Source organism: Trametes versicolor (genome assembly GCF_000271585.1).
Source record: "Trametes versicolor FP-101664 SS1 unplaced genomic scaffold TRAVEscaffold_5, whole genome shotgun sequence".
NCBI classification, from domain to species: domain Eukaryota; kingdom Fungi; phylum Basidiomycota; class Agaricomycetes; order Polyporales; family Polyporaceae; genus Trametes; species Trametes versicolor.
In genome coordinates this window covers 2,818,225-2,831,089 of record NW_007360325.1, presented here as the reverse complement: position 1 = coordinate 2,831,089, position 12,865 = coordinate 2,818,225, and the positions used below count along the sequence as shown (strand labels likewise).

At 60.7% G+C, this 12,865-nt stretch overlaps 3 protein-coding genes across 3 annotated transcripts; 2 read left to right on the top strand and 1 right to left on the bottom strand.

Moving 5' to 3' along the window:
* Positions 1-76: 76 nt before the first annotated feature.
* TRAVEDRAFT_71790 (uncharacterized protein) lies at positions 77-2,468 on the top strand (the record flags this gene model as incomplete). Its single annotated transcript, XM_008039857.1, has 3 exons — positions 77-238; positions 295-2,108; positions 2,174-2,468. The coding sequence occupies 3 exons, from the start codon at positions 77-79 to the stop codon at positions 2,304-2,306; spliced, it is 2,109 nt and encodes a 702-aa protein (XP_008038048.1). The 3' UTR covers positions 2,307-2,468.
* Positions 2,469-6,750: 4,282 nt separating this feature from the next.
* Positions 6,751-9,707, top strand: TRAVEDRAFT_71789 (uncharacterized protein). Its single transcript, XM_008039856.1, has 7 exons — positions 6,751-6,826; positions 6,953-6,985; positions 7,074-7,149; positions 7,626-7,705; positions 7,761-7,985; positions 8,045-8,774; positions 9,083-9,707. Exons 1-7 carry the CDS (start codon positions 6,791-6,793, stop codon positions 9,367-9,369), a joined length of 1,467 nt encoding a protein of 488 aa, XP_008038047.1. The 5' UTR covers positions 6,751-6,790; the 3' UTR covers positions 9,370-9,707.
* Positions 9,708-10,918: 1,211 nt separating this feature from the next.
* Positions 10,919-12,340, bottom strand: TRAVEDRAFT_47205 (uncharacterized protein; the record flags this gene model as incomplete). The annotated part of the gene is made up of 5 exons (XM_008039310.1): positions 10,919-11,158; positions 11,222-12,010; positions 12,085-12,106; positions 12,161-12,221; positions 12,283-12,340. The coding sequence occupies 5 exons, from the start codon at positions 12,338-12,340 to the stop codon at positions 10,919-10,921; spliced, it is 1,170 nt and encodes a 389-aa protein (XP_008037501.1).
* Positions 12,341-12,865: the final 525 nt, after the last annotated feature.

Genomic DNA, 12,865 nt, shown 5'->3' with positions numbered 1-12,865 from the left:
TCACGAACGCCTCTCTCTCCACATCCATCTACTCCTACTCAGTCTTTCGTTTCCTCCGCGCAGCCACCGCGACACCATGTCTCACGCTCTCACCACAACATCGCTCTCCAGCGTCCTCATCGTGCTGAACATCGCCCTCGCCCTGGTCTGGGTGTCCTTCCTGGATTCTATGGACCCGGCTAATGTCTTCCACGCCGTCCTCATCATTAACGCGACTACGACCGCGTGGTGGATTTGGGTGAGTACTCGCAGTATGTGTGGAGCGGTCTCAATAGAGTTTGATCTCCCGCCTAGATGAACACGTCCCTCAGTCGACATGCGCGAGCACTGTGCCGGTTCACAGTCTTCGCAGTACACGTCCTCGGACCTCCTTCGGCGATGTTGCAAGCGTCCAGGCGTTTGAGCTTCCGTGTAGGGAACGCACGCTACGATGGAACTTTGGTTCTTGTTCCCCTCGACTCGCCGCCTTCGCCCGCTCGCTGCAACCGTTCCGAAACCTTGGTCGACGAAGAGTACCTAGATACACCTGAGGATGCAGATGTTCTAGACGAGCAACTTCATGAAGAATGGTCCTCTGCTCACCCCACAGCGCTTGTTCTCCACGGGAGTCGCAGTTCAACCCCTTCGCATGCCAACATTCATCCTATCCACAAACTATCTCATGACGACCCAATCCCAATCTCCAACCTAGCACCTTCCCGAGCGTCGCTCTCGGACGCGCAGCTCCCGGAGAACGTGCGCCTGAACCGCGCGGTCCGCATCCTCACCCGGGAGCGCGACCTGTACAGGTCACGAGCCTATCAACTATCGACTCGCCTGGATAAATGTTATAGCACTCACGCACAGACCCAATGTGCTCTCGAGCGCGCGGAGAGCGCGGCTATCGATACTCAACACGCCCTTCAACGACTGGAAGCAGAGCGGCGCGATCTCTTCCTAGCCCTGGCGGCCACCCTCACCGCGCCTTCAAACAAGGCGGTACCCTCCACAGTCCCTTCAGACTATCGCACGACTACGCAAGACATCTTCGCACACCACGCGCGCCCATCGGCAGACGACCTCTCCAGCCCCCAGACCCCCGTCAAGCGCGCAGGCGCCGATGAGCGACCCCTCCTCCTGCCCCCAACAGCGGAAACGACCGAAGACACGCCCACGCGCCCGCGCAACGCGACATGGGCGTCCCCCGGGCGGTCGCGGCTCGAGGACATCCTCATGCACACGCGCCGCCGCGCGGAGGTGCTGGCGCAGGCGCAGAAAAGGGGCTCGGTGGGCGCGGGCTGGGACGCGCAGCGCGCGGCCTCGGCGCGGCCGATCTTCTCGGTCGTGCATGAGGGGAGCGAGGGCGACCGGGCGGGGGTGCTAGGGGAGGAGCCGGCGCTCACGAAGGAGCAGAAGAGCGCGTATGGGATTATCGAGGACTTGCGTGTCAGTCGCCCGTGCACTTCGCCGTCTACCAGCCCTGTGCTCGAGCAGGAGAACGACAACCCCGCAGTCACGGTGTCTCAGTCAGAGGAACAGGCCCCCTGTTCACAAACAGACGTTGCAGCGAAGCCCATCCCGGACACCCTGACTGCGCAGCCTCAGAAGCCCACCTCGGACTCGCTCGCCGTGCCCATGCAAGCGATGCCAGTGAGACAGCCCCGGGGCCCGCCCCCGTCTCCGCTCGCCACGCTCGCGCAGAAGGCCCTCGCACAGGCCCTCCAGCGGCCCAGTGCGCACACCTGGCGCGGGCGCACGCAGGGCGGCGGCTCCGGGGTAGGCGCGGACGCGGACGCCAAGCTCACCCTGGGCCGCGCGTCCACATCCCCGGACCCACCCGCGACGACGTACCCGACCTCGCGGATGCCCAGCAGAGTGCACGCGCGGCAGGCGACTGCGCCCCCGGGTCCGACGTCCATGGGGGACACGGAGCCGCAGCGCATCGACCCGATGGTGATATTACATGCCGCTTTGCCCGCGAGCGTCCCGAAGGTCGCGGTCAGCTCGATGACTGAGGCAGTCGGGGGCTCGGCGAAGCCTGAGGAGCGCAAGCGCCATGCGACGTATAGCGGGGCTGGTGCTAGTGGCTCTCCTGCGTTCGCGTCTACAAACTTGCGGTGGCAAGCGAGGTGAGGGATACTCACCGCTCTCTAAATTTCCGCGTTGGCTAATTGGGCGTTGTTGTTTCACATAGTGCGTCTGGGAGGGAGGCCATCGAGGCTGAGAGGCGGGTGGCCGAGACGGCAGAAGAGATCAACTTGCTGCTGAGAGGTTTGTTGCATAAGGCGAGCAGCCGAACTCTCGTCGCCGAGCCTGTGGTGGTATAGGGGTCGCGGGCATGTCGGCCTCTGAGTAGAGTGTCAACACTCACGTGTTGGGAGTTGAGAGTATGGTCAGCAAGAGCGTGCCAGGGCAAACTCGGTTTGTCAGAGAGTGAACCGAAGAGATCCTGGGGAAGCTGGGCCGGAGGTCTCGGCGTTTGGCTTCGGATAGGAACAGACATATCTAACATGTTGTGGTTCGAACTTTTGTAGCGTCGTAGACTTGTATCTGTACCGGCCCTGACTTCTTATGTCTGACACATAGCGAACGCACCGCTAGCGTGGGTTGGGTGAAATGATTTGCCGTGCCTGTCCAAAGGCACTCGATCGTCAGCCTCTTTGCCCAGTTCACCGTTGCAGCGAGACATGACGCTTTTATTCCGTCACCCAACGAGCGGCGTATTGGCCACTATGGAAGCGCGCACTATCGTCGTCCCAGTCCGCCGCCCTCGCTCCCGCGACGCTTCCGGGCGCCAGCCCACCGGAGCGTGTTCCCTGCGACCGCTTCTCCGCCCGCGGACACACCCACGCCTCGCCCCCGTCAACGGCGGTCGGGGCGGCCCTGCCTCGTCCACGCTCCGCCTGGCACCCGTCCGAGTGGTATCCGAGTCTGCTACATTGTACAGGCACAGCGCAGCAGCGTGCACTCCGCGAAGGGCGCGGGCCCCGCCCCCGTCCGCCGTAGCGGTACCCAGCAGAGTGCAGCCTCGGACCAGAGCCGTGTCGGTGGGCTCGCCGCTGCCTCGCGGCTACGGCCACGGCTCCATTCTGCTATATTGCGCCTCATGGGTTCAGAGAACCGGCCGGTACGAAGGGCGCGGTCCTTCCTCGGCGCGGGAGGTCGCGCAAGAACATGGCACATTGACAGCGTGAGCGTGAGCTGCTGCAGGGGGATTCAGAGAAGCCCGGCGGACCCGCGAAGGCCTGGACCGTGCGCGTAATGCCGGCGGGCATCTGTGGAGTGGGATGTTGCGGTGAGCGTGCGGGAGATCACGGAGAGGACCTCCTGCAAGAGGCGGAGATGGCTGAGGCTCAGCGGTGTCGCGATCGAGCTGTCGAGGCGCCGCGTGTGTGTTGCATAGGCGTAGGCTATAGCCTATCCCACAGCGCCGCTCACGGCGGTCAGTGCTAGTTAGTGCCTCGGTACGTCGTGCTCGGGCAGGGTAGGGTCATGTAGCCATCGCCAAGCCCGTGATCATCGTAACATAAACACCTTCCTCCGACTTCGAGTCGGAGGAAGGAGCATCGAACATGCGCCCGCTATGAGACCGATCGCCCGACGAGGCGGCGACGGCGGCGGTGCCATAGCTACCTTGCCACCACGCCGCCCCACCGTAGGAAGAAAAGCGTGCGGTCGCAAGTCCATCTCACCATGCCTCGAGGGGCGCATTACTATCCCGCTCGTATTCCGCCACTCGTGTCCTGGGGAGGCCAGTAGTGGACAGACAAGGACATATTGGCTCCCACCGGCGGCCGCCTCGTGCAGCGGCACTGGTGCAATGCGCACGGCGCGCGCCGAAGCCGCGAAGGTACGAAGGCAGCAGGGCGGGCAGGGAAGGACCATCTTGTACGTGCGATGCGCGAAGCGCGAAGTGCGATAGGGCAGAAGACGAAGGCCAGACCACGGAAGACAGAAGACAAGGCGACGGCGAGCGGTGCGGGAGGGCGCAGCGATAAGACGTCAGGCTTCATGTTCGGGGGATGTGCACTGGCGAAACGGGCGTTAGCCTCAAGCTCACGCTCGGCGGCGCGCGGCGCGAATCATATTGCTGCGTACAGTGTGTGGTTCGCAATGCCAATGCGCATACGCATACCGAGATGCGAGTGCGGGTGCGGCCCTGGGCGGGCGGGATGACGTCTTTGCGGTGTCGTGTGTGTGAAAGGCACGCGCCGGCGCCCGCCCGAGGTCACCGTGCGTCTGCTGCTGAGAAAGAGCGGCCCCGGAAGCGGTCAGTAACGTGCCTTCGGTATCAGAATGAAGGAGGTGCGGACAGTTGGCTGCTGCGCGCATGACGGCGTCGCGAGCGGTTTGAATGCAGAGATGAACGAGATGAATGGGCGTCACATAGAGCACTCGCATGCGTATAGAGTTCATGCGCGCGTACGCCCTGCACAATAGTTCAACAAGGAGATGATCACAATTGGAAGTGTCGGAGCAGCGACGAGAACAAGGGGGCGCACCGTGGCATTCAGTAGTTGCCAGGGCCTGGCACCGCCGGAACGCTGGGTGAATGCCGTCGGCGGGCGCGTAGGTGATGCCCGGGCATAGCGCGGCGAGCACTCGAACCGCCGGCACATTGACGCAGGGCGCGTAGCCGTCGGCCGAGGGGACGTACGGTGTGTGTAACGCCGTGCTTCACTGGTGTTGCGAGGTTCTACGGAACATCGACGGTGCAGGGTCTTTCTTGACAGGCCCGCAGCATGGCTGCGCAGAGGTGCGACGCGAGCATGAGATGGAAGGTCGACCGACCCACACCAGCAGCCGCTAGTCTGGAAGGCATGTAATGAATTGTAGGCGCCACCACAGCCACGACACGGCGACTTGGGGACCGTAGAACATGCGATGAGTACAGGCATTTTAGGACTCCCCGAAGCCTCTTCCGGGAGAGACAGGATACCTGTTATCATGGTCCGAAATTAGGGCAGCCTCGTTTGGATCTCACGAACACTTCGCTGTGATATGAAAGGGCTCCGGGAAAACACATGAATCTTGACGGGTCCCAGAAGGTTGGTAAATTTGGCTGCACATCTTACGGCCGTTTACACACACACGCTCAGAAGATGTTAGCGGTCTAGGAAAGGGCTCGGTGATCGTGAAAAGGGACATACCCTCGCTGGACATGCACGGTCGACATTGTCAGGAAAGTCGCAGGCTCCGAGGCTTCACGAAATATGGATGACCTGATATGAATTGAATACATCGGTCAGGAGGTGGGTTACTGCAAGTAATCGAAGTGGGCTCACCCAACCACGAGCCACGAAGGTATCAACTCGCAAGATAAGCCAAAGCTAGTAGAACGCCACACCTGTGAAGAACCTCCGATCTCCGCCGTTGAAAGCCTCTCGACAAATCGTTGCGCGTAAGACGGGTGTAATTCAAACAGGTTGGTCAAAAGATGACTGGTCGTCTGCCGGATCAATGCCGTGCGCTACCGACGTGGTTGGTCGTATGAACGCGTTGTGAACGCATGGTGTGGATGAGGGAGTTCTGTCCCCCCGAGGTTTACGAGCGTCGGCACCGATCGTGAGGTTCTAGTGCACGAATCTTCGGCAGAGAGCATTCCAGCGTGGAGGCCTGCAAAGCACGCTAAATCCTTGAGTGCTGCGCCAAAAATAGCGGGCGAAAATAGCCCAGATCAAAAAATAGCACACTTACCCAAGATATGCGCGCCCCCATTGGATGATAAGAATGGACGTTCTGTTATAACAGCGAGCCAGAACTCAGCGGCGTTGGAGGCCGCAACTGTGCGCTGGACGGACGAGAGGACTGCGGGCGATGGTCGGTGCATGGGCCAGGCCGGGGCCGGTATTCAATTGAAGCTGCGCCGCCGCTGCGGGCGCACTGAGATCAGATCGGCGGCATGGGCGCCCTGAGATCAGAGATGCCGCGGCGCGCCGTGCCGAAGGTAAGGTTTTCGGCATCTCGCCCGGACTGGCGTCGGCGGCTCGGCGGGGACGGGCAGACGTCGGCGGCCATGCGCGCATGAGACGAGACAGGATGCGACGCGTGCCGCGTCCGCACCGTCTCGGAGGGAGTCAGGAGACAGGCGTTGACAAAGAGACGGCGCGCGGCATGCTTCCCACCCTCGTGGACGGACAGAGCAGAGCGAGCCCAGCGATAGGGAGAAGGAGCGTCATCTGAATCTGAGCGGGTCTGCGGTGATCTTGGGGGCCGGGAATGGGGAGAAAGTGCCACGGTCGAGGCCACGGACGGGGGGAGATGAGAACGGGGCGGTCAGCAGACGAGATCGGACGGCAGAACAAGAGGGTCTGCAAGGCACGCCAGACGGGGGTGTGAACGCGAGAGCTTGTGGGACCTCTCGGGGGCGTGGTGAGCGGCGGAAGGAGAAGATTTGATTGAGATAGGCGAGCGTCCTGGCGTTGGGCAACACCCGAGCGTCGCGTCAACCCGGGGGGTGTGGTGGTGGATGCAGCCGGGGTGCTGAGTCGGACGAGTTCGATGGACGGAGTCGGGGCGGCGGAGAGGATGAGAGCGGGAACGAGAGAGCGGGCGGGTGCTGCGGATTGACGGCATGGGGGCGGTTGCAGTTGTGTGATTGGCAGGCGCATCGAAGGAGCTCCGAGGACGGCGTTTGCGGCTGCTTGCGCTTGCCCAATCCATATGTCCTCCCTCCCCAGCGTCACCCGTCCTCTCAGCCACCCTCATCTTCCTCTTGTCTCTGCCCACTCTCTGCCCTCCTCGCCCGCTGTCCCCTCGCCCCCGCGCCCCGCACCCGCAGCGCCCCGCACCACCCGCGCATTCCGCACACATGGGAAGACGAAAGATCGAGATTCAGCCCATCACGGTACGCACCCTTGCCCCGCCTGGAAATAGCCCGCCCCGCCGCGTCCAAGTATACGACCGCTCGGGCGCGAGCAGCATCCCTCCTTCGCGCCAACCGCTGCTTATTTGCGCCCTGGCCCATCTATAGCACGAGCGGAATCGTTCTGTCACCTTTTTAAAGGTCAGTCGCTATAAATATGTCAATTCTCTTGGCATCCATTAACACGCGCTCGATCACGCTCTGCGCCCATCGTCGTACACAACTCCAGCGCAAGAACGGTCTCTTCAAGAAGGCGTACGAGCTCGGTGTCCTCTGTTCCGTCGACGTTGCGGTTATCATCTTTGGTGAGTCTTTTTCACCTCTCTTCCCCACGGCAACACCCACCGTGCGCGTCTGCTTGGCACACAACTCCCCCCTTTCCCCCGCTCGCGGTCTCTTCCTTTCCATGTGTGGCGGATGACACCCCAGCTGCACGCGAAGGTGTATAGAGCCATAGGCATGGAAGGGTCGATGACTGGTACACTGGTGTTGGCCTGGTGTTGGCACGACTCCCCCTCAAGCTAAGCGCCCATATTTTCTCCGTTTCTCGCTCGTCCTCTCAGGTTGCGCAACACACCTGGAGCTATAGTCGACCACTCCAGCCCAATTTCGCCTACTCCATCTGATCTTGGTTCCGGGTTCCGCCCGATGCGTCGGCGAGACTGGGCGACACAATTTTCATCCCGTCGCCTTGCTCCCACATTCGCCGACTCGTTTCACCCGTATCCTTCCGTCACCCTATTGCATCGCGGCAGTTACTGACAGCGCCGATATTTGTTAGAAGAACGGCCTGGCCACCATGCCAAACTTTATCAGTACTGCTCGACTGATGTCAACGGCATGGTGTCACGGCATATACGCGTGCGTTCGTCGGTCTCTTACATCACTTCGCCGTCTCACACCCCTTCGTCCCTAGTTTGACGGAGAAAGGGACACGAAGGGCCCTGCGGACTTCAATAACAATAACAACAGCAAAGTCGACGACGCGGCGGACGATGACGATGAGGGTGACGATGACGACAGCTCTCAGAAACGGCGAGACGGTAGCAAATCAGCCAAGGTGAAAGTGGAAAACTCCGCTCCCAGCATCGTCCCAATCCGACCAGGTCCGCCGTCGAACGACAACTCGACAAGTCCAGAAGTGAGTAACACCCGCGATGTCTTCCTCCGTCGATGTTGAAGCCTGCCACCGTATCCCAGCTGGACTACCGGTCGAACATGCGCGTATCCCCCACCGCAAGCACATCCTCCTCCTCCATCCCTATCTCCGGCGAGCGGCACACGTCGGCCATTACTTCTGCCGCCCGCAGCATTCCTATCAGCAGTACCGCAAAGCGGCAACGGCTTGATGACGCCTCCCACGGAATGCAGTCTGCGTCCGCAAGTCTCGGCGCGAACTCTAACCATATCGGCAGCCCGACATTCCCGTACCGGATAGACATCGACATCCCCTCGTACTCCTCACCAGGCGGGGCGTCCATGATTCCCTCGCTATCACAACTGCACTCGCAACACCCAAGCCTGACCGCGCTATATGCGGGCAGCCCGTCGTCCATGTCGTCCATCATGAGCGGCGGCTCCTCCTTCCTTCCGCAGTCGCCGTTCGACCTCTCGCGCGGCCACAATGCGGCGCTGCGCACGGTTTCGTTCCCGCCGGCCGGGTCGTCGCCGTACTCCCCCCAACAACAACAGTCGAACAACCTCTTCGCGCGCCCGCAAGGCGGCGGGCAGGGCCAGCACTCGCACGGCGGTTCGCACGCCCACGCGAGCGCGAGCAACATGTTCGCGGACCTGCTGGGCTCCGCGGGCGAGCATGGGAACGGCGCGGGCCACGGAGGCGGGGGCCCGGGCAATTTCCCCTCGTTCGATTGGCCCGTGCACGCCGCGTCGCAGGCGTCGCAGCAGCAGGGACAGGGGCAGCATGAGAACGGTGCGTCCGTCGTCTTTCGTGGGTCCGCGCCCGGCGTGCGCGCATGTGCGTACGCGCAGCGGGTGCCGCTGTGGGGCCGCGCGCGCTGTGCTCTCTCCCGCTCTTCATCCGTGTCAATGTGCACGTTTTCGTGTTCTTTACGGAACGCCGCGGCGGGGAGCACGCGTGCGTGGTGCGCCGCTGCGCTGCGTATACTGTTATCCGCTCCCACGGGTGTCTCCCGTCCCTTGTCATCCCCTTCTTCCGTTCTTGACGTCCTCGAGCACGCCCCTCCGACCGGATGCTGACGTGCGTCTTACTACACACAGCTGCACAAGGCTCCCCAACCTCGGACAGCAACTGGTTCGACTTCCTTTCCGCACCAACAAACGCGGGCGGCGGTGGCGGTGGCGGCGGTGGGAACGGGCTGTCGCTCCCCCCTCCCGTGCCCCCACTAAGCAGCGCGCGCTACGCGGTTGGGTCGCCCCCGGGGATGGGCCGCAAGCGCCTGCGCGACGAGAGCAACGGCGCGAGCGACTCTGGGGAGAGTGACGAGCAGGGGCGGCGCGAGCGCTCAGGTATGAACGGGAGCGCGGGCGGGGACCGGAAGAGTTAGCAGTGAGCGCGCGCGCGCTCGATGTGCGCCCAGGGCCCGCTGCGCTGCGGACGTGGGTGGTCCAGCTGCCGACCGTGGTCGCTGCTCTCTGCGTATGACCGGCTCGTTCGATCCCGGCGTGCGCCGCGGTCGCGGGTGTGGGCGCGAGTGCGGACCAGGGCGGGGCTGGCTGGCCGCGTGGCTCTCTGCGTGGTGCCCGCTTGGCGCAGGTAGGGGGGAGGGGTGAGATAGAGGTGGGAGCCTCGCATGGCGCGGGAGAGCGCCGCTGTGCTCCGTGAGCTGTTTCGTCCGCTTTTGCTGTACATACCGCTTGCGTTTTGGACGATTGCACTTTTTTTCGCTTTGGGTGCATCACCTGCCCCACGGACATGATACTTCATCCGCGGCGCGAGGCGTGAAGGTTTGCGTTCTGGCGCGTTCATGAAGACTGTTGGGTTTGGGCCGCGTGCTCAGGAGAACGTTAACGTTCATGAAGGGCAGGTGCGTCTCTTTGCCATGCGGACTTGCGGGAGTGCTGATCTGCGCTTCATTCCCTCCTTACAGTATCGCGATGCTCAGCGGGTATGTCTGGTTGAACGGGCCCGGAGGGCGGCCCCTGGCCGCACCGCCGAGCGACCGTTCCTCCGCTCTGCCGGGTACGGTCCTACCATGCCCGGCGGTATAATGTGTCCTGCGAGTCGTTGCCTGCACAGCGCTCGGGCACTGTTGTCAGAAATGCAGCGGGCGAAGCAGTCCCTGTTTCCGAGATACATGAATCGGTCGGAACGCGGTGTCAATTTATCGCATGTCTTGTCCTCCTGCGGGCGTGTGTTCCCGACGTCCTAGGCGGCGGGACGTGGCGTCGGGATGGCTCCGGCTTGAGGGCCTTGTAATTCTAGTTCGTCGGCCCACGGTGGATCATCGTCGGAAAGGGGCAGGTCCGACCGCAGAACGGCGGTCTCACTCGCGTGACGATGATACATGTCGCATCGTCTGTCTGTCTGTCCTATAGGCAGTCTCGATAGAAGTATACACGTCTTGTCGCTGACATATCAAGAGTTGGTCATGTCACTGTTGTTGTGGTTCGGAACTTATAGGTGCTAGATCTCAGATCTCATACTTGGAAGTTCTCAGGGGCTTCTGATATTGCTCGAGACTTGTCGACGGGTTGGGGATCCTGAGTCCACTTGACCCGAGTCCACGGACACACGACTTTACACCATAAGCTTCATACGCAATGCAGGTTTCCTCTGGAGTACGTCGCTTACTACACAAGTACATGTCACTTCTACAATACGGAACTTTGCCCGCAACCGCCTGTTATACAGAGTATTTTGTAGCAGCCACCGCGTGCTTCACCATATAGCTGAAATACCTGGGCCATTCCAAAATGACCCTTGTTTGATGGCTCCGCGAAGGCAGATGGTGTCTGAGAACGCCCGGTGCTTGTTCGTGTGAGGGTGGAGGTAAACCACCCCGTCCCGCCTTGCTGTGCAAAAGTCCAAGCCATCATGCCTGTTTTGACGTGCAGCGTGTCAGCATGGCTTCTGGATGTAGAAGCCGACGGTACTCACATCTCGTCGAGGTGCTCCGCCATGTACTGGGAAGCCGCGTTGAAGGTGCGGCAGAGCGAGCATGACCACAAGCAAATGCCAAAGTCCGTCTCCCGAAGCTTGGCCTCCTGATAAGCTCGCACTCTGCTCATAACCTCGTCGTCCGAGTCTGCGCGCAGCCACTGGGGGAGTTCTGTGCTGTGCAAGATGTATTTCAGTCTTCCACTGGCATTGATGTGTTCCAGTTCGTGGTCGTACTGCAGAGCGTTGACATTATATGAGCCTGCGTTTATCGTCGAGTCACCTGCCACTGGACTCACCACGCCGCTCCACGATCGCGCAAAGATGGGCTCCCTGTCGTGTTCTGTCTCGCAACTGATACACCGAAACCACGCGTCGCATCGTTCGAGGTCTTCGTACGTCGCCCGAGCAGGGTCTAGTCCGACCATAGAAACGATCCGCCGCATTCTGGCGATTACATCGCCAGGATGCAGACCGTCGCCGTCGCGGTTCAGCTTGAACGGAACGTGAGTGCGCAAGCACGGCGTGTCCTCCGCTGCTTCGAGTAACATAGACTCATAATCCGCGTAGTGCCCGAGGGTTTTTGTCGTGCGGGTGTATACGTCTTCTTTGAGGAACTCATCCACCGAGTATGACGAGCCGCGGTAACATCCTGCGCTCGGCCCCGTGAGACAATGATGGTTGAGGATGGCGGGGTACCTCATGGTGCTGATGTCTCCTAGACACGGCTGGAAACGGCCGGCAATCTTAGCAGGCCTGTTGAAAAACGAGATGGCGAGTTCAAGCGGGTCTACATCCGCGGCGATGTCGCCGAGATGCGGAAGGAGGTATTCCGTGAGTTCCTGTCTGCGGTCTGCGTCCCATGTCTGCGCCAGTGCGGGAATGATAGGTGCGAAATCGTCCGCAGTGACCGTCTGGGACGTCGGAACGTCCGCGATGGCACGGCACTCGGGCGTGAGCGCGAAGTCGATGTACTGCGGGCGGCAATCCATGCGCGCTGTGCGCGGGAGGGTCACGTAGTGCGCCGTTATCGCCTCTTCGAGAGCGTCGAAGCGCACCTTTAGTGTCTTCCTGATGAACTTCTGAACCTGGAAGGCTGTAAGCCGCACAAAGAGAGGTCTTCAGTCTGTGAGAGAACAACTATGATTGCATAGTACTGTACCTGTAAGCCGCACAAAGAGAGGCTACAAGTACTAGTAAGTAAACATGTAAGAAACCATAAGTAGTGTGGGACTTACTCTTCAGTCTGTGAGAGAACGACTGAAGAGCAGAGGCCTGCAGAGTCCTCCTTATATACTACTGGGGAGGACGATGAGTAAGCGTATAGGAAGAGGGCATGTGACGTCCAGAGGACGCTGACTGAGCGATGAGTAACGCTGAGTAAGAGAGCATAATCGACATAAGGTCAGATAGTCCATGGCTGAGTAATGCGAGTAATCCGGACACTGTCTAGAATAGTCCGGAACATCGTAGAACGTACCAGAATCATATGGAGGGATGGCAGGATGCCAAGTAAGTACAGAACAAAAGAATGTACGTATATGGTAAGTAGGAAAAGTCCATGCTGGCGTATGGTAGACGCACAGCCACTATCACTGCCACTCCCGGTCCGGCACAGCCGTAGACACAGAAGTTCAACACTCCCACTCGTTCAAGATGTGGAGGACACCAAGCCAATGCTTCGACGGAAACGGTCCAATATGGAGAAGGGCACGTTTTTTGTCAGCGCGTCGGCAAGTTGCTCCCCAGAAGCAACATAGAACACCTCAACGCTCCCACTTTCGACCTGCTCTCGAACATAGTGGTAGCGGATGTCAAAGTGCTTGGTACGTCGGTCAATGACTGGGTTGATGGCGAGGTAGATAGCACCTTGGTTGTCCACGCACAGAGGCGTAGGACGAGAGATATCATCCCCGAGTTCACTGCCAAACGTCCTCAGCCAA